At 40.0% G+C, this 21,972-nt stretch overlaps 1 protein-coding gene across 1 annotated transcript in view; it reads right to left on the bottom strand.

Moving 5' to 3' along the window:
- Window positions 1–21,972, bottom strand: part of LOC139738811 (cilia- and flagella-associated protein 47-like) — a 100,189-nt gene that overhangs the window by 29,235 nt on the left and 48,982 nt on the right. Inside the window, exons 9-21 of the mRNA XM_071649448.1 lie at window positions 11,371–11,593; window positions 10,572–10,724; window positions 8,575–8,678; window positions 7,987–8,169; window positions 7,257–7,360; window positions 5,696–5,808; window positions 4,721–4,854; window positions 4,056–4,166; window positions 3,528–3,658; window positions 2,740–2,862; window positions 1,955–2,164; window positions 1,270–1,420; window positions 328–669 (exon numbers count right to left, since the gene is read on the bottom strand). Of these exons, the coding sequence (XP_071505549.1) occupies window positions 328–669; window positions 1,270–1,420; window positions 1,955–2,164; window positions 2,740–2,862; window positions 3,528–3,658; window positions 4,056–4,166; window positions 4,721–4,854; window positions 5,696–5,808; window positions 7,257–7,360; window positions 7,987–8,169; window positions 8,575–8,678; window positions 10,572–10,724; window positions 11,371–11,593 (2,082 nt within the window). The remainder of the gene's footprint in view (window positions 1–327; window positions 670–1,269; window positions 1,421–1,954; window positions 2,165–2,739; window positions 2,863–3,527; window positions 3,659–4,055; window positions 4,167–4,720; window positions 4,855–5,695; window positions 5,809–7,256; window positions 7,361–7,986; window positions 8,170–8,574; window positions 8,679–10,571; window positions 10,725–11,370; window positions 11,594–21,972) is intronic.

Raw genomic sequence — 21,972 nt, 5'->3', positions numbered from 1 at the left:
ATCGGTACTTCCCAACAATTTTGTGAGTGGTTAATTTCACGATCGCAGAGTCTTGTACTGAATGGAGATACAGGTTGTATGTATACATGTACGTCACATTCATATCGGCATTAGAGTAAATATTTTTGCGTGTTTTTAATTTCATGAATAGCAGCTGACTTGCAAAATTTGTGAAAATAAAAACCTCACGAAATATTCGGCGTATACAGCACCTCTACTTCTTTTGCTTTGATGTCTGATTACTTGAAGAGTATACAGACGCACAGATTACATTCAAGACCAGGTTTAACAGGTAGAAATGACGAATGATAGCCAAAAGATACGCACCCATTTCCAGGTAACCTGAAGGCAGGGTAAAGTGGAGGTCTGTGTCGGACACTTGAAGGGGTTGCCGCAGAGCTGTGGCAATGATCCGCCGCTTTGGGGTAGACACCATGACCACCACAGGACGAGGCGCAATGATGTGCTGGATGCTCTTTGAAGAGGGGGCAGGAGTTGGTGGAAAGGGTGTGGACTCTGGTGTGGGAGCCTCAGTCTGGTTGATGCTGACAGGGATGATGAAGTCATAGGATGCCACCTCAGTAGGCTGGAACTTGAGCTGGCAGTCAATGGTCTGCTCTCCACCAACTGTCACCTTAAACACACCTGGGTTCATTGTGTCTTCAGACTCTGAATATTAAGAGAGATAGAAAATTGCATCTTAAGATGCTCAAAATACAACAATAGTACAGAACAGTTTGTGTGTGGGGAGAGGGAGCGGCACTAGGTGATAGGACTCTAGAAAACAGAATGATAAGGACATGATATTTGTAATTCCATGTGTTACTATAGAAAATAAGTCCTATGAGTAGTATTTGTTCATGAGTACTTTCTCCTTTCATAATGGAAAATACAAGGTAAACCACAGAACTAATAAGTTAGGAAATGACTTAATGGCCAGGAAATTTTCTAGATGGAATGTAAGCCATTGTTTTTCAGTCATGACACCCCACAGGGTCCATGAAGGTGTCTGCATTGTCTACATGATCATTTTGATCATTCAAGTGATCTAACCAAATAAATCAATATTATTTGGACTGAAATACATTTTTGCAGGACTATACTACTTTTTTACCTACACAATGTCAAAAAGAGGGAATTGAGAAATTGCATTTCAATATCAGTGTCTTAATTATTACATATGCTTTGTTCCATGGAATAATCACTGTCCTTTTATAACTTACAGGTTAGATCAGAATTTCATTTGTGAAAATCTGGAACATTTCTCACCTTCCATGACATCAGCATCAAACTTGAGAGAGAAGTCCCTGAAGCGGGAGAGGTCAAAAACAACCTTGGCCCTGGTCCGTACCCGATTCACCAGTTTAAAGGGAATGGTCAGGTTTGAGCCACAGTACACACCACCAAGCTGGAATGATGGCTGTTTAGAAAGAAAACGATTGAGGTCAATTTTGAGAGATGCCAGTCCTATTAGAAACTCTTGAACAAGAGACCAAAAAAATCCTGAGAAACAGCAAAATGAACTCTTTCCTAATTGTTACATGTCATCAAATTTTACCTACTAGTACAACATAAATGATATAGACCTAGTTATACAAAAGGCCTGTATTTTATCAAAGCAACAAAACAAAAACAATGAAAAAAATGGCAAAATCTGGATAGATATTCATCAAAATCAGAATAAGGTGTGTTGATATACTAATTCTTCTCTTCCAGTGTAGATTCCAGTTTCAACAAATACTTATTTTCTTTTGTTTTTTGAGTAGAGTCAATGTGTATTGTATAAGGTTTGGGAGCAAACTCAAACCTCCTAAAAAAAAAAAAAAAAAAAAAAAAAAAAAAAAAAAAAAAAAAAAACTTCTTTATTCTTGTTTGGGTCCTACATCACTTTTAACATAGCTAAGAGATATGTAATGCATTGTTTAAGAAAGGAAATAAGAGAGAAATAAAATACCACATCAATGTCGACAAGAGGTGGCTCCACTGTACCACCCATCCTAAGGTCAATGGTCTTCCAGCCCCTAATGGCCACCTCCAGTCGGGTGTCAAATTTCATGACAGCACTTGGAGTTAGATGTATCTTCAGCTCTGTTGTCCCACCCACAGGCACCACGCCCTGGACTGGGGACACACTAAGACCAGGAACTGGATTGGGGTCTACCACCTAGTGTCAGAAACAAAACAAAATTTGGTGAGGAATGTGATGTGTGAATGTCAAGGAAACTATAGAAACATTGACAGGGAACAACATCAAGGCCAATTCAGTGGATTTAAAGCCAGTCATTAAACCAGCAGCAAGCTACAACAGGTCGAATCATACAGCTTTCTTGCAGGACAAAATCATAACTGGATGGTGATGATACAGTTCACTTTAATGCACTTTTTTGTTTGGGATACAAAACTTGACAACATCAAGGGTAGTCCAGTTTGACATATTAAAGCTCAATTACTCGTAATAACACAGTATTCCTACCATATCTTCAAGCTACCACATAGTCCATACACAAGTATGCCTAGTGTTATTGTTTGTGGGTTTTTTAATAAGTGTGATCACCAATACACTCCTTAACAATCAGTTCAGAGTTGTATTTTTCTGTCAAGTTCTCTGTGGCAGCTCTTTTAAACATGTTGGTACATCTCATTGAAGAAGATTGGTGACAAACATGCATATTTATGCATGCACTCTTCAATATGCAGGGATAGGAGAGTCGTCAGGCCACAGTGAAGGTATCTTCTCACCTGGAAGTAGGCGTGGTTGTTGCTGTTATTGTGCAGCACAGCTGTCCTAGTGGTGGTCAGATGAAGAGGAACTTGACCAAACAGAACTCTCCTCTCCATAAACATCACTTGAGTTGGCCCCAACTGTCGGAAGAAGACAGAGAGATGTGAAGTTGACTACAGCAGTTGCTACATTTTAATACTTTTGGAGTAATATTTTCAAAAGAAAATATACACTAACATTAAACAGGTAACAAGTGATAATGTTGAAGCATTGTTTCATTTACTCTTGATGTAAGCATCATGTATTTACCATATTTTGGGGTAGTTTGAATTGATGACTCTCCCAAAGGTGACTCACTGCCCTCTTAATATGTTCTCTCGTGGCATGTGACAAGACAAGCTTATAGAGACAAGTCTGTAGGATCAATGTACTGCATTATTCACTTCATTGTGCAGTCTGTTTCTTATGGCCACTCATATTTTTGTGCACATTGCATATTTCCTTACTGAAATGAAAAATAATAATAATCTGAGGCCCTAAAGGAGTAGCCTGAAGTGGTGTTAGTTTCAATCGTTATGACCTTTTTATCATGGAGTTCTAGCATATGTATGAGTTGTGAACAGTAGATTGAAGTGAATAAAAGTTTTTCATGCTTTTTTATACACTTTTTGTCATGAAAGATTGAAGGTTGTTGATTCCATTCTCTCTGAACCTGGTAAACAATCTTCTGGTTATCACCTGTTTATGTTTTTGGTCCCCCTCCCCCTCCTTACACACACTTCAAGATAGAAGACTGTGTACTTACATCTGCCACGCATTTGAGGTGCTGTGTTTCACCTCCATGAACTTGGAGAGCAAACAGACCATCCTCTGGGGCATGGTAGGAGGGGTGGAACACCACTTCACATTCCAAGTCTTTAAAGGCTTCAACAGTACCTGTGATAAAGAAATGATGAAATCATAATATAGAGAGTTCAAGTTCATATCAATTTATTTCTTTTCTTTTATTCAGACACTGATGGCTGGCTGATAAGTATACCAAAGCAAATGTTGTGTACCTCTTGGGAAAAGGTCTCAAGATGCTTTATATTAAAAAAATGTAGATGTGATACATTTCACAATATTCTGTACAATGATTTATTGAGAGATTACACTTTTTTCCTCAAGGTGTCTGAGAGATACCATTTTGATTCAATGCCCAAAGGAATTACAATCAAACTACAATTTAAACGTCACCATGGAGACTGTTGCTGGAGCAAACAGTAAATACATTATAACTGTGACAGCTAAGGTTGACCATTTCATTATGTAATACACATTTCATGAGTCTTACCTGTGGCTGGTCTGATGGAGAATGCAGTGCCTCTCTCACCCAGGATAGGCTGCCAGGTGAATTCTGCTGGATAGTTTCTCTTGTTCATCAGGCGGATGACATCCCTCAGCCCTTACAAAGTTACAAACAAAAACAGGCTTTGTGAAGGGCATGACTCAAACCATCCATTTCTACAACCAGCTTCACCTCAGAATTGAGTATACCATTGCAAAAAATACCAGTTTATTGCATTGCTCGAAGTGGGTAAGACAAGTGAAAATTTGGGGGATGCAACGCTCTATGCTTTGCATTTTAACAAAGCCCAATACTTTGATCTTTGAGTTCATCATAAAAATTTGCAGATGAGTATAAAGTAATTTAAATTTTTCTCATGCCAAAATACAAGAACAACAATAAAACAATTCTGAAAAGTGTTTCATAACTGAAGAAATGGACAATAATTGTAACATTCAATGTTTTGTAATCATATGATATGTCCACATATCATCATTTCTTTCTCTCACTAGCTTTTGCTATATATTTGTTGAGTCTCTGTTTTTGTCAATCTATTTTTGTCAATCACATCATCTACCTGAACTTCCCCTTCTTTTAGTGTCTTTGTTTCTTTTTTTCTTGTACATCATTATGTCTTTCTGGATCCTTTCCTGGTACATGTATATACTGACCTGCCTCAGCTGGCATGCCGGGAGTGGGTGTTAGCTTCAGCATTTCTGTTGACAACTCAAGGGCCACTGGGACTACATCTGCATACACAGTCACATGATCACGATGCCGCCCATTGACGGTGTATTTCACATTTCTAAGCAAAGAGCAAAATAACCATAAAGAGCAGCGGGTAAAGAACATACCTATTTTTCCCGTTTTATTTTCACTGAGGCCTCAATTAGTATTTTCAACAACAGTATAACCTAACATTTGACAGAATCTTCATACAAGCATTGAGCATCTTTGAGCACAGAGGAATGTTAAATTTTGCAGGTGAGGTTCCTTTACACATAACATTATTACACTATGTGACATTTTGATGACAAAGTTTTTATCTTCTTTTTACTTAAGACACAGTGAAAGTTTCTACTTTCTTTGAAAGCATAAACTGGAAATAGCATACTGCGATCATGGAAATATTGTGTGTGTGGCAGTTTTTGCAAACTTTGCACCCTACTTGATAACCACAAAATACTTAACAAAAGGATATTTTCAGGTAGATACTGTAGAAGCTGCCATTTTTGCAAATATATTTTAGCGAGATGTTGTTCTCGCAATTTGACACCGAGGCAATCGTAAGTGCACAAAGATACAATATACCCTTGCATGTGGCAATATTTTTGCATGTTGTTAAATTCGCAGCCCAACAGAGTTCACGCAATTTGAGAAATGTAAACCCGTGCAAAAATAGGAGCTTTAAATTTCATTTTTGTACACATCTAATTTCAGGCCAAAAATCATAAATAATCAACGTTTAGTGAAAAATGTGGTCCTGTGTGAATTTGAGAGTTTAAATCTTTACAGTACCAGTAAATTTTCCCCACTTCTTCTTGCAAAAAGCCTATGTGCAATCTAGGTCAATCTAAGTATGTGAAGGAAATTTATCATTTAATATATCACGGTACATTACAAACTCTTACCATCGTATCTCTTACCTGGTGAATTTTCCCTTGATGTTAGATTCAAATATGAGAGGGAGTTCTACCTTGCAAGTTGGAGGTACAACCTGTGACAGGGGGCTGGTCTGACGCAGCTCACGGCAGTCAATCTGACAAAATATGAAAGGCATTTTTGTACCTAGTGTCTAGTAGTAATAAGAGGAATCTTTGTGGGTAATTCCGTGAAGTTGGGGCACAAAGTGTTACATTTTAGCATAACTCAATACTAATTATGCTATACATATATTCTTTATAGGCTTTACATTTGTATTGAAACCATACATTTTCCTGGAAATTGTGTGCCATTCAGACTCAATTTTGATGAAGTTATTTTAAAAAAATGTAACGGTGTCCTGTAGCATCGTGACGTGTCCATGTAGCATCGTGATAGTTAAAATCTGGTCCTAAAAGACAAATTAATGCAATTAGCTTGACCAAAAGTTGATATAATATGCATAATTACTAGATTAGTCAGATAGCTAAATATCTTAACTCTATTTTCCACAGTTTTACTTTTACAAGAAAATTACACAATGTGTCACTATGCTACACGGTGTCCACCAAATGTAACAAAAAAGGACACCGCGTAGCATCGTGATACATTTTGTAATTTTCTTTTAAAATTAAAACTGTGTACAGGAAATTTGAGATATTTAACTATCTGATTAATCTAGTAAATATGCATATTGCATCAAATTTTGGTCAAGCTAATTGCCATAATTTGTCTCTTAGGACCAAATGTTAAAATTTCACGATGCTACAAGGACACGTCACGATGCTACAGGACACCGTTACATATTGTTAAATAACTTCATCAAAATTGAGTCTGAATGGCACAAAATTTCCAGGAAAATGTGTGGCCTCAATGCAAATGTAAAGCCTACAAACAATAAATATATAGCATAAACAATATTGAGTTATGCTGAAGTGTATTTTTCAAATATCACGATGCTACATGGACACTGCCCCAACTTCATGGAATTACCCTTGTACATGTGTGTACGTGTATTTCTTTTTAGTTCCAAACTTGTGCTTTTCAGCAAATATGAGTCACTGTTTTTTTCCCGACGGTTTGTTGTCTTGTTTTTGTTGACTAACAGTAACATCAGATACCTTGATAGCCATATTTTTTTTTTACTCTACCAAAGTGTGACATCATAGCAATTCATTGCCATGGAAGCTGGTTCTTAACAAACTCACATAGCCTAAATATCTATAAGCACAGCGGTTGCTAATCACGCTTGAACAAAAGACTGAGACATCATCACTTCGGTACTGCAAAAGGAAGTCCCCTCACATCTGGAATTTTCATATGACCTTCAACAGTAAGTATTAAGAAATATATAAACATGTATATGCCTTTGTTGTGGCATACATTTATTTGTTCTTATCTCCTCTGTCCCTAACTGTCCCTTGTCATATTTTTCTTCCCCTGAAAATTGGCTTGTATTTATTGTTTAGAATTAATATACAATTTGAATACAATTGCCACTGGTACATGGTGGGGATCAATCAAATGAAATCATTTACACCTCTCACTATGCCTGTAGCAACTCACCTCCACAACCACATGAATGAACTGGTCAAGGTTGTTGACAATACTCAGCTGCTTGCTACTTGTCGATTTCAGACAGACCTCAGCAAAGTCAATGGTTGGAGGACCTGGTAAATATAAAAGTGAATCAAGACGGGGTTTACCCTTCCTCCAGTGCCACGTTGCCCGATTAAACATTTTCTTTGCCCTTAGATATACCAAGTTACCTTGAGCCATTTCAAAAATATGGAGAAAAAAAGTGAACTTTTAGTATTTCACTTGACCTTTATTTAACCCATGGTCAAAAACTTTCACTAGAGAATTTTTATCTGATAATACTTGTACACAGTAAGTTTCGTAAAATTACCTTTAGACGTTGCAAAGATTCTATGTATTGAGATATAATACAATTTTGAAATTTGACTTTGGCCTCCGACCTTTGACCTTGAGCCAACAAGTTGATTGGCACAGCTTCATCCACTTATTCATACACTTGCCAAGTTTTATTTAGATACTTCAAATAGTTCTTAAGATACATCATCCACAAAATCGATTGCAGGCGGAAGGATGGACGGACAGACACACAACCCATGCATATATGCCTCTGGCAACACTTCGTGGCGAAATAGTTTGTGATACATTGTCCACAAAATCTACTACAGGCGGAAGGATGGATGGACAAACAGACAACCCAAACACACATGCCTCTGGCAATACTTTGTGGCAGAGGCATAAAGAGACGAGGAAAACTCACCAATGACAACTTGGTGCAGCTGTTGAGGAGAAAGTTCTTTTTTACAATCTGCCTTCTCTTGTGCTGTCATGGGGATAGCATTGAGTCCACCAGCACTAGGCTGCTTGGCAGACTGTGTCTCCCTCTCACTTAGCTTCTTGGAGCTCAACATGTCATACTGGCTGCCATTCTCAAAAGGGGCTGCTGTAATGGAAAGACAAAAAAGTGAAACACATGTCAGCAGTGTTGACAAAATTTTGTGAAGTATTCAAACTGAATAAAAAAAAAAAAAAGTATGATATCTTTTCTACCTATGCTGTATTGTAACATGTTCAAGGCTACTATGGAGTCCATGCACAATATCTGAGATGAACAAGAATGGGACATAAGGAAAAATCGATGCAAGTTATTAGGGACCTCCACGAGCATAGACCCATCTTAGGCTGAAGTACTTACATTTAAATGGTGAGCGAAAAGGGACTTTATTCTCACTTATTCAGTCAAACAGAAATAGCAAGCATGATATCTTGGCTACTTGTTAGCATTTAGACATTTGAGATGTGATTTCAAAATTTGCAACCCTTAAGAGATGCAGTGCTCTTTACTTACAAACTGGTTTTTCATTGATTTCATCAGCCTTGAGTTTTGGTGGGCGGAGTCCTGATGCCGGCTTTACTCCAATCTCAGTCTTGTTGTTCAATGTTTTGAATTCTCTGCAAACAGAACAAAAGTTTCATGGAAAATCGTGTTTCAGTATGATATTTTAGCTAAGAGACAGTGACAGATTATCTGAAATGTCAAATTAAGTGAGAATTTATTTTGTATTGTGGTTGATGTACCAAGTATTTTCCACATTGAATGTTACACATGGAACACAGCTATGAATTGGACATCTTTCTCTAGATACAATAACACTCAAGATATGTAAACCTTGCTCTGCATTACTACACGCAAAGACAAAGTCAGGGATATATTTCTAAGAACTAGAAATGTCGCTATGGCGACTGATGCCTCCGCCATAATGCATGATTCTCCCAATAGGCGTATAGTACAATGTCTTCACAATGTGTGATCCATGACAGTTTCACATAACTGGCAAAATATTGAAATGACAGGTTTGTCAGAAATGTCTTGAACTGGGTTTGCTTTAATTTTCTAAGAGTGCAGGTACACATATTTGGGGAATTGAGAATTTTTACTTGAATTCTGACAAACCTTTTTATAAGTTTATGCACTGAGTAATTTCCAAGGTATGAAGAAAGAGTGTAATGACGGTACAAAATGTTTTTTTTTTTTTTTTGGGGGGGGAGGGGGCATTGAAACCTGGCCTTTGACCCTTAACCTTTGACCTTCCAGCTGGAAATTTCCAAGAGAATCTCCATTAGGTAATGCATGTAATATGTTTTGAAACTAATAATGCAAGCATTGCATAGATATACTAGTATATGAGGGAAATAGTAAAATTTTGAGGAGTTGACCTTGACCTTTGACCCCTGACTATTGACCCATGACCCCTAAATTCCCTAGATAATCCCTGCCAGTCAGTACATGCGCATGTACCAAGTTCCACAAGGATACATTGAACCATTTGCGAGAAAAGTGATATTGCAACATTTTCACCTAACCTTTGACCTTTTGACCTTTGACCTTATGACATGAAACTCTCTCTGGAGAATCTTTACGCAGTAGTTCATGTCCACACCAAGTTTCAAGAAAATACCTTTGGGCATTGCATAGATATGGGGGAAACTGCAACATTTATAGCATTTGACCTTGACCTTTTGACCTCTTGCCAATGTCACTAAAATCATATCAACTATTTGTCCCATCATACATCATCCTTGGACCAAGTTTGGTGAAAGCTGCTTCATCCAGTTTTGAGTTATCACGTAAAAAGATAAATTTTAGGATTTGACCTTGATCTTTGACCTTTGACCTCTGTCCGATTTCACTGAAAAACTAATCAAGTAATTGTCCCATCATACATCATCCTTCAACAAAGTTTGGTGAAATTTACTCCATCCAGTCTTGAGTTATCGCGTAAACAGATACAATTTCATGATTTGACCTTGACCTTTGACCTTTGACCTTTAGTTGATCTCACCCAAAATCTAATCAAATAATTGCCTCATCATACTTCATACTTGGACCAAGTTTGGTAAAATTCCAGTAAATATTACTCAAGTTATCGCGTAAACGAAAGCGGACGGACGTACGTACGTACGGACGGACGGACAACCGAAAACATAATGCCTCCGGCACCACTTCGTGGCGGAGGCATAAAAAGCTCACACAACCACACCATATCTTAATTCCTTTTCTTGATTTGTTAGAATCCATACCATCAGTGAGACTTTGGAAGCTTAATTGACTCTCAGACACAAAGTTAGGTTTGAGATCTGGGCACACACAAAGATTAGGGGTGTACATATAACTTTAAATACGTTCTCAGCACCTTTAGATGCTCTCAACTTAGATAGTTGTACTTGATATTTTAGTCGCCATAATAGAAAGTCCTCTATGTAAAAGAGCCACTGAATATTCATCACAACTACATATTGTAACTCCTCAAAGAGTCACTCTTCGAGGGATTTATCGGTACTTACTTAGCCTTGAGTCTACTGACTCTCTTTTCCCTGCTGTCCTTCAAGTAGTCGTTGTATTTATTCTTGTGAGCCATGACATCATTCAGTTCTTCTTCATCATAGGCATAGTCAGGGTCAACATAGGTGTGCCGCTCTGTCTTTGTGAAGATTGTCCTGAACAAAGAGAAATTTCACCGAGACTTGATATGAACACAAATAAGCAATACCTACTACTCCAATCATGAAACATAACATCTGTTAACACAAGAACATATCACAAATATATATCATAAAGTTGTTCGAGTCCAAACTATTCAATGATTGGCATTAAAATCAAAACATATGTAGAACAGAAATCATACCCATTATACTCAAAATACTGAAGTCAAAACTGTATGTGATAGGAAATGCAGTCTACATCCCAAAAATGAAATTCTGCAACATGTGAAATAACGTTCTGCGTTTCTTTCATTTTTTTTTGCACAAAGGGAATAAAAAACAATCCTTATGTTTAAATTATGTTCCTTTCATCAAGCTCTAGCATCACAGGCTACACAGATTTTGCAGTATAGATTCCTGACTTTTGTCTTCTTTTTTTTTTTCCTTGGGAGGGGATGGATATGCAACAATTCAGAAAAGTAGGTCGTATCTTATCTCTTCCTAAATTTACATGAATAAAAAATTGCTTGTAAAGTAATTCTTAAAATGCACAGACAAATGCACATCACTTATCTAGGAGCTAATATGACATTGTACTAATGCTAATCAGGATATGCATTATCTCAATGAGTTAAACACAAAGAGAAAGATAATATTTTACTTGTAGTCCTCCCGTCTGTAGCTGGGTCTGACACTCCGAGCACGGTCATTGGGATAGGCAATCAGTGCCTTGCTGTCCTTGATGTGGCCAGCTGACCTAGTGGCATGCAGACCCTTGGTTTTGGTAGAACCCAGCATGGCTGCCCGAGGCTCGTATGCCTTTCCCTCATTCACCTTTACATCGATGAATTGACCAACTTCACCAACCACAAGTGGGGTGATTCCTGATGAGAAAATTATGAATATGTGCTATCAATGAATCAAACAAAAACAGGATGCCACTAAAATGTGTTCTTTCAAAAAAGAGAACTGATAATTTCCCCCCAGTGCATCATTAAAAAGAAATCATTCTCCATTTATCCTTACTTGATGGTGTCCTGCCAAAGGTGACAAGATTTACTTGGTGTAAACATTAACTACCATGAAGATCAAGCTATGTAACTGGGCATGATTTGAAACTGGAATCAAACTTTTTACATGTTCTTGAGTTGAAATTCTACAAGTTTTTCACCATTTCACAAATTTTCAGTGCCTTTAGTATGGATCAAACTGTCATACAAGCATCTACATGTTTGCAGCATAATTAATGCAAGTCTAACTAGAGCACTCGCACAGGAGACCCGTTCGAGCACATGTATCCCCCGAACCCGTCTCCCATACCCCATCTGGATTACTTTTTAGGCCAGACTAGTCTGTCACAGGGTACAGGATACAACAAGAGACCCGCAGGTCTAGCGCTCACCTGAGTATCGCAAGTTCACCTTTAACGCAGTCACTAATCTAAATTATTCACAGCTCTACCAAAATTTGACCAGGCATTCTCAAGTAGAAGATGAAAATGTACAATAAGGGCCCAAATTTTTAAAGATTCCTTAATTTGGGGGGATTGGGGCCCCCTGGGGCCCTCTGGTGGGGCATGGTGCTCATTTTGATAAATTGAGATCCTGACCCCCTAGGGATGCTACCTGCCAAGTTTGACGAAAATCAATCATGAGGTTTTCAGGAAGAAGATGAAAATGTACAATTCAGACCACATTTGGACCTCCCCCACCCCCCCCCCCCCCCCCCCGCCCCCAAGAGGGGCACCCCTGGATCTGCTATGAACAACCTTGAAACTACAGTCATTAATGTACTCACTCATAGTATTATCTTAGCTCTGTAACTTCTGATTCTAGAGAAGATTTTTAAAGATTCCTTCATTCTGGGGGGTTTGGGCCCCCCTGGGGGCCCCCTGGGTGGGGCATGGTGCCCATTTTAACAAATTGAGATCCTAACCCCCTAGGGATGCTACCTGTCAAATTTGGTGAAAAGCGGGTCATGGGGTTCTCAAGAAGAAGATGAAAATGTACAATTTAGGCCCCATTAGGACCCCTCCCCACCCCCCCCCCCTCCCCTGGGTCCCAAGGGGGCACCCCTGATTCTGCCATGAACAAACTTGAAACTACAGTTATCAATGTACTAACTCATAGTATTAACTTAGCTCTATCACTTCTGGTTCTAGAGAAGAAGATTTTTACAGATTCCTTAATTTTGGGGGGTTTGGGGCCCCCCTGGGGCCCCCTGGGTGGGGCATGGTGCCCATTTTAACAAATTGAGTTCTTAACCCCCTAGGGATGCTACCTGCCAAGTTTGGTGAAAACGGGTTATTGGGTTCTCAAGAAGAAGATGAAAATGTACAATTTAGGCCCCATTAGGACCCCTCCCCACCCCCCTCCCCTGGGTCCCAAGGGGGGCACCCCTGATTCTGCCATGAACAAACTTGAAGCTGCAGTCATCAATGTACTAACTCATAGTATTAACTTAGCTCTATCACTTCTGGTTCTAGAGGAGAAGATTTTGACAGATTCCTTAATTTTGGGGGGTTTGGGCCCCCCTGGGGGCCCCCTGGGTGGGGCATGGTACCCATTTTAACAAATTGAGTTCCTAACCCCCTAGGGATGCTACCTGCCAAGTTTGATGAAAATCGGTCTCGGGGTTTTCAAGAAGAAGATGAAAATGTAAAAAGTTTACGCACGACGGACGCCGGACGAAGGGCGATCGCAATAGCTCACTTGGGCCTTTGGCTCAGGTGAGCTAATAAAATCTGACAAGAAATGAGGCTAGTGTACATAGCACATACAAGGAATATGACATGTCCTATCATATAAAAGTTTGGACAATGAGGGTGCTGTCAATGGAAACTTTTGTTACCTACAATAACCCCCACAAACCTCCATAGCAAGTTTGAATAAAATCCGACAAGAAATGTGGCATATAGAGCATATACAAGAAATGTGACATGGCCTCCAAGACGGAACACTGAGGGCGCCGTTACCACAAACTGTTGTGTCCTTCATGTAGAATGACCACCCATACACCTCCTTAGCAAGTCTGAGTAAAATCCAGTAAGTAACAATCAAGTCATTGCCTAAATAAGCATTTTTGCAAATTTTGACATGATCAGGGTGACCTTTGACCCTGGAAAAGGTGGAACAGTGAGGGCAGCATTATCAATAGGTGTAGGTGTATAGATTTGACTGATACATTTACATACCAAATTTGAAAAAATCAGTCAAGAAACAAGGCCAGCGTCACACACAATATAGACCCCCTTAAATTTACCTTTTCATGTATAAAGACGGAACAAGGGAGGGCACCATCACCCACAACAATAGGCGTCTTCGTTTTACCATAATACACCTTCATGCTAAATTTGAAGATGATCGAAGAAGAACTGCAGCCAGTAGAGCGCTCAAAAGAAAACCTCTGCGGCGGACACGGATGCGGCGCAACGAGGCCAAATCCATAGTATCCACCAAACTCTGTTTGGGGGATACAATTAGCTGAGAATAAAAGTGTTATAGAAATTGTACTGCCAAATGGAAGGGTCTACACTGAGCTGGGAATAAAAGGGGTATAGAAATTGTCCTCCCAAATGACAGAGTCTACACTGAGCTGGGAATAAAAGGGTTATCCAAATTGTCCTCCCAAAATGAAAGGGTCTACACTGAGATAGGAATAAAAGGGTTATAGAAATTGTCCTGCCAAATGTAAGGGTCTACAGAGAGTAGGTGGGAATTAAAGGGTTATAGAAATTGTCCTGCCACATAAAAGGGTGTACAAAGTAGCTGGGAATGAAAGGGTTATAGAAATTGTCCTGCCAAATGAAAGGGTCTTTACCGAGCTTGGAATAAAAGGGTTATAGAAATTGTCCTCCCAAATGAAAGGATGCACAAAGTAGCTGGGAATAAAAGAGTTATAGAAATTGTACTGCCAAATGGAAGGGTCTACACTGAGCTGGGAATAAAAGGATTATAGAAATTGTCCTCCCAAATGAAAGGGTCTACGCTGAGCTGGGAATAAAAGGGGTGTAGAAATTGTCCTGAAAAATCAAAGCTTCTACACTGAGATAGGAATAAAAGGGTTATAGAAATTGTCCTGCCAAAGAAAGGGTGTAAAAGGTAGCTGGGAATTAAAGGGTAATAGAAATTGTCCTGCCAAATGAATTTGGGTGTACACTGAGCTGGGAATAAAAGGGTTATAGAAATTGTCCTGCCAAATGTAAGGGTCTACAGAGAGTAGGTGGGAATTAAAGGGTTATAGAAATTGTCCTGCCACATAAAAGGGTGTACAAAGTAGCTGGGAATGAAAGGGTTATAGAAATTGTCCTGCCAAATGAAAGGGTCTTTACCGAGCTTGGAATAAAAGGGTTATAGAAATTGTCCTCCCAAATGAAAGGATGCACAAAGTAGCTGGGAATAAAAGAGTTATAGAAATTGTACTGCCAAATGGAAGGGTCTACACTGAGCTGGGAATAAAAGGATTATAGAAATTGTCCTCCCAAATGAAAGGGTCTACGCTGAGCTGGGAATAAAAGGGGTGTAGAAATTGTCCTGAAAAATCAAAGCTTCTACACTGAGATAGGAATAAAAGGGTTATAGAAATTGTCCTGCCAAAGAAAGGGTGTAAAAGGTAGCTGGGAATTAAAGGGTAATAGAAATTGTCCTGCCAAATGAATTTGGGTCTACACTGAGCTGGGAATAAAAGGGTTATAGAAATTGTCCTGCCAAATGAAAGGGTGTACAAAGTAGCTGGGAATAAAAGGGTTATAGAAATTGTCCTGCCAAATGAAAGGGTCTACATTGAGCTGGGAATAAAAGGGTTACAGAAATTGTCCTCCCAAGTGAAAGGGAGTACAAAGTAGCTGGAAATAAAAGGGTTATACAAATTGTACTGCCAAATGGAAGGGTCTACACTGAGCTGGAAATAAGAGGGTTATAGACATTGTCCTCCCAAATGAAAGGGTGTACACTGAGATAGGAATAAAAGGGTTATAGAAATTGTCCTCCCAAATGAAAGGGTGTACAAAGTAGCTGGGAATTAAAGGGTTATAGAAATTGTCCTCCCAAATGAAAGGGTCTACACTGAGATAGGAATAAAAGGGTTATAGAAATTGTCCTGCCAAATGAAAAGGTGTACACAGTATCTGGGAATAAAAGGGTTATAGAAATTGTCCTGCCAAATGAAAGGGTCTACACTGAGCTGGGAATAAAAGGGTTATAGAAATTGTCCTGCCAAATGAAAGGGTGTACAAAGTAGCTGGGAATAAAAGGGTTATAGAAATTGTCCTGCCAAATGAAAGGGTCTACATTGAGCTGGGAATAAAAGGGTTACAGAAATTGTCCTCCAAAGTGAAAGGGAGTACAAAGTAGCTGGAAATAAAAGGGTTATACAAATTGTACTGCCAAATGGAAGGGTCTACACTGAGCTGGAAATAAGAGGGTTATAGACATTGTCCTCCCAAATGAAAGGGAGTACACTGAGATAGGAATAAAAGGGTTATAGAAATTGTCCTCCCAAATGAAAGGGTGTACAAAGTAGCTGGGAATTAAAGGGTTATAGAAATTGTCCTCCCAAATGAAAGGGTCTACACTGAGATAGGAATAAAAGGGTTATAGAAATTGTCCTGCCAAATGAAAGGGTGTACACAGTATCTGGGAATAAAAGGGTTATAGAAATTGTCCTGCCAAATGAAAGGGTCTACACTGAGCTGGGAATAAAAGGGTTATAGAAATTGTCATCCCAAATGAAAGGGTCTACACTCAGATAGGAATAAAAGGCTTATAGAAATTGTCCTCCCAAATGAAAGGGTCTACACTGATATAGGAATAAAAGGGTTATAGAAATTGTCCTCCCAAATGAAAGGGTGTACAAAGTAGCTGGGAATGAAAGGGTTATAGAAATTGACCTCCCAAATGAAAGGGTGTACAAAGTAGCTGGGAATAAAAGGGTTATAGACGGTACCTTGTCCTGCCAAATGAAAGGGTCTACACTGAGCTGGGAATAAAAGGGTTATAGAAATTGTCCTGCCAAATGAAAGGGTGTACAAAGTAGCTGGGAATAAAAGGGTTATAAAAATTGTACTGCCAAATATAAGGGTCTACACTGAGCTGGAAATAAAAGGGTTATAGAAATTATCCTCCCAAATGAAAGGGTGTACACTGAGCTGGGAATAAAAGGGTTATATAAATTGACCTCCCAAATGAAAGGGTGTACAAAGTAGCTGGGAATAAAAGGGTTATAGAAATTGTCCTGCCAAATGAAAGGGTCTACATTGAGCTGGGAATAAAAGGGTTATAGAAATTGTACTGCCAAATGAAAGGGTCTACACTGAGCTGGGAATAAAAGGGTTATAGAAATTGTCCTGCCAAATGAAAGGGTCTCCACTGAGCTGGGAATAAAAGGGTTATAGAAATTCTATTACATAACACTTTGTACAAGCTTTCAGAGGGTTAGCATATTCCTGTGTGCTTTGGCAGAGAGATCACACCAAGGAAATTCAAAGTCTTTTGTTATGATAATGAATTTGGCACCCCAGTCCCTATAAATAGCGGGTATTCCCACTATTCGACATCTTTTCTTCGTGTTTTCGGCAGAGAGTTAGCTTGCACAGTGCAACTGTGCGTTATAAGCTTCGCTTACTGATCTTTTTCAACGTGTGACAAACCTGAGTGATACAGAAGACAACGGTTCACAGCCGCCAGTAACGGGGCTGTATATATCAGGTAGAGCTGCGGTCTAATCTTTCGGCGCAGAAGAGTGACATTCAACGTTTATCGGCCCAATTATCTCGCTTTATGGATGGACAGATGTCTGTCTCCAAAACCTCTGAGCCAGCCCGCCATGCGCTGCATGCGGGAGCACTTCAGACGGGCTCCTTCGCGGTGTGACCGCGAAGTTGATTTACTGAGCACCTTGTGGAGTCAATCAGCCAAATTTCTGCAACCACTCACCTGCTCAGCTCCGACCCGAAGGCGGAGTTCGAAAGCTTAGTGCAGGCAGCACAGCCCGTGGGAGGCAGTGCAAACGCCGCTCCAGCGACCAGCTCATAGAGCTGGAAGCAGACAATTTGTATGAAGGCCCTGAAGAATTCAGCCTCGCAGTTTCTGATGGATTGACCGCTCAGCCGACAAGGCGGTCACATTGCCCCCGTGAAAGGAGAGCGTGGAAAAAAGAATCCATACACTACAGTACATGACGCCCTCGACGCCCTCTTTCGGTGTGTGCATCGAGAGTCAAGGAGCAAATGTGCACCTCGACCCACGGGAAAACCGTCCAGCTGACAGAATAGTGCAAAAGACGGTGATTCAGTGAATGTTCACTTTAGTAAATGCTAAAATCACCCGGGAGCTGCAGACAGCAGCTAGGGAGCAACGGTCAGTCCATTCAGCGCCCGTTGCTTGACTGGCGGTCGGTACGGAGTTACTCTGTGCGGTAACACCCTTGTATGAGATGAACATGACACCCGAGAGGAGCTCAAACTTGCTTTCAATCAGAAGTACAGGGGCATAATAATTTATGTAGTAGATCGATCTCAATAGGGAAAACGCTATTTGAGAAGACTTGTAAACAACATGAAAAATGTTGGCGAGTCGCCCCTCGTGGGCCAAAAAGTCACCTTCTCTGACCGACCGCGTCGTCGGTCGTTCGGTAGCACGCGGATGGAACATACCGTCATATTTTCCAGCAACGCACCATCTAATGTAGAAAAACTAGAAAGTCCCCGTTTGCATGCGGGACGACTCAGATTTTTCAAAGAGACGTGGTCTCTCATTATTTCTGATCCCTGGATTTCAGACACTATTTGTTGTTACAAGATCTTATTTGACGGTTATCCCAACAAAAATTGTTCCTCCTCAATTCGTCGGGTGCCCGTGCATTGGCCGCTAACGCAATACAAATTGTATTGCGTTAGCGGCCAATGCACGGGCACCCAACGAATTACTACTGCCGGAGGAGGAAAATGCGGCAATTAATTTGGAATTTCTTTTGTTGTTAACAAGAAAAGGGGAACATCAGAAATTTCCCCAGGGGAAGTTTCATTTCTGTCCACTATATTCACAGTTCCAAAGAAAACCGAGGATCTCAGATCCTTCATTGATTTGAAAAATCTGAACTCGTTGGTTCAGTATGAGCATTTCAAGATGGAAATTTTTCGAAATGTTAAAGAAATCCTAATCAATGCAATCCGACTACTTAACGTCACTGGATCTCAAGGATGCATATTTTTCCATTCCTATTCATGAAGATTATCAAAGTATCTGTTTTACGTGGAATGGTTGTTTTTATTGTCTTACTTGCTTACCCTCTGGGTTAAGTTCAGCGCCAAGGGTATTTACTAAAGGAATGAAACCCGTTATTGCTTCTCTTAGAAGCAGAGGCATGAGAATAATGATTTATTTGGACGATATTTTAATTGTTTGCCCGCTCTAAAGAGGAGAGTATTGCTAACACGAACTGTGTTTGGATTTGCTGGCATCATTGAAATTGTCATTAATTTTGGGAAGTCACAACATCTCCGACCTACTCAGGCTTTAATTTGGTGGCGAGCCATCTAGACAAAAAAAAATATTGACAAGATAAGGAATCTTGGGCATCCTATTTTGTCGTCTCCCTCGACAACAATTCGAGATTTAGCAAAGTTCATTGGTTTCTATCTTCTCCATTTGACCCCGTGCCAGCGGGTCGTTGGCATTATCGTGTTCTAGAGTCGTGCAGAACCAAAGCAGTGCAAGAGTCAGGTGGTAATTTTGATACATCTCTTTAATTCAATAAACAATAATGCCATAGAAGAAATTCGTTGGTGGCTTCCCTTGCCATGCAAGGAATTTGGGTCCTGCATCGACATTCCTGTCATCCGTTGACAATATTCGTACAGATGCCAGCACCTCAAGATGGGGTACATTCTGTGTAAATGATAATTCCTTTGCTCAAGGTGTCTGGTCTCGAGAGGAAGCTAATCTGCATATCAATGCACTAGAATTACTGGTTATTCATCGAGGCCTTGCCTCCCTGTGCGACACCTCCCATAAGCCACACATTCATATTAAGTCAGATAACAGTGCAGCTGTCAGTTACGTCAGGAAAATGAGTGGTAGTATTCCATTACTTAATAAGTTGTCATATGACATTTGGGCGTGGTCGCTGGGTCGCTACTCTTGGCTATCTGTTTCCCACTTGGCTGGTGTTGCTCATATAGGAGCAGATAATTAATCTATCTCGGAGAGATATGAAGAATTAAATTAGTCTTCGTCCTGATATATATTTTCGTTGCTCTTATCTATACCTTCCTTCAGACCCGAAATTGATCTTTTCGCATCCAGTGCCAATAGGAAATTGGTTACGTACTTGTCTTGGGAACAAGACCCCTAAGGCTATCGATGCCTTTTCAATATCATGGGGATTTTTACATCGCTACTATGTTTTTCCTCCACTTTGTTTTTGCTTACTTTCCGGGGTCATTCCCAAGTCCGCAGGGACAATATTAATTGCCAGAGAGCAGTCTCGATCACCCCTTTTGTGGAGGACACAATCGTGGCTCCCGCTCACCCGCGATCCTGGCAGCCCCACCCCTCCTACCAGGGGACTGCCTGGTTCCCCTTCCTATTCCAATGCCCGAGCTGAGGTTACTCGCCTTACCCAGGGAGATATCTCTTCCTACCTCCCTGCCTGACCTATCTCAGCGAACGTTGGCGAGCATTAGGAATTTCAGAGCACACTTCCGAGCTCATCGCAAATTCATGGCACAACAACACCAAAAAACATTATAACTCAGCTTGAAAGCAGTGGATTAGTTGATGCCACAAACAATCGCTTGAGCCATTTAGTTCATCTATCACCAATATCGTAATGTTTGTCTGACCAGCATGTGTTAGGGAAAAATACAGTAAGGTAGATTTGTATCGATCAGCCTTGTCATCTGTGCTGCCCTCTTCTGACGGGTTTTCCGTGGGAAAGCACCCGTTTGTGGTATATACCTGTGTTGAAAGGTAGAACCTCCCAAACCACAGTACAACACCACATTTCTTAAGTTTCTCAATTATGTTCATTAGGTAATAATGCAAGACTGTTACTTCTAAGCGAGAATTTGATTGCCCTGGCGACTCTTGTTTCAACACAGAGATTGCAGACTCTGAGTTTTTTGGACATTACATAATGTCAATTCCTAATGACAGTACAGTCTTCAAGTGGTTGAGTTATTGAAAACAACTACAGAAGAAGGGTATTGCCAACCAATCTATTAAATTGTCTTCCTGGTTCCTCACAAACGAGAAGTTGTGTGTTTTATCAGTGCTCATGGAGTACTTAAGTCGAAAAGAACCCTTGCATCAGGTTCACGGTGTGACTAAACTTTTTATTTCTACTAGAAAACCTCACAAAGAAGTAATCACTTCTACCCTGTCTAGGTGGTAAAAGGGCACACTGAATAAGCAGGCATAGGTTTTTTGCTCACATTTACCGCAGTGCCTCGAGTACTCCAGCTTTTAATCAAGGCGTTACCATTGAGAAGTTGCCAATGCCAAAACCTTTCGAGATTTTATTTTAAGCCAGTTCAAGAAGCACAATTCGCTTCAACCATTCTCAGCTCATCTTCACAAGTTATAAGGAAGATGGGGGACACGAAACGTATGTGACTCACAGAAGTTGTCAAAACTATACTGTTCTTTCCTCCTTGTGATCATGTGTTCATACGGAACATACACCTTGTCATGGTACTACTCAGATTGCTAATGAATAAAATTTGACCTATCATGAACGCCCATGTGCAGCAGTTGTTTCATTCCCTGAAACATATCTCAATTGACAGTTTCTGCGTATTTACTTTGAAGCTGCTAACCCTCTGAAAGCTTGTACGAAGTGTTATGTAATAGAATTCCTAAATTATGCGAATGATATTATGAAGTATAATTAGAATTCTATTAATAACAATGAAGTACAAGATGAAGAGGGTCCCATCCAACGCGTTGCGGGTTCATAACATATTGTTTGATAACCCTCCCTCTCTCTTCTCGTCACAGAAACTGTCAACTCATTTGCCATACTACCTGCGGTCGCAACTTCCGTGACCACGCTCATTACTTTACTGTCTGGCTTCATGCCTGTAAGATATATATGACTGATCTGGATGAATGATTGTTGATACGTATTCTGTTCAATGTTAGTGGAGACTGACGTTGAGTGATCGTGTGAATGTTTGGATACTGCCTCGTATACTTTAAAAAGATGTCGAATAGTGGGAATACCCGCTATTTATAGGGACTGGGGTGCCAAACTCATTATCATA

This window comes from Diadema antillarum, unplaced genomic scaffold, assembly GCF_040938485.1.
Source record: "Diadema antillarum isolate AM-2024a unplaced genomic scaffold, OU_Dant_1.0 seq00000768_RagTag, whole genome shotgun sequence".
Taxonomy (NCBI): Eukaryota; Metazoa; Echinodermata; class Echinoidea; order Diadematoida; family Diadematidae; genus Diadema; species Diadema antillarum.
Note: the sequence above shows the minus strand (reverse complement) of the source record. Positions and strands in the feature narration are given on the sequence as shown.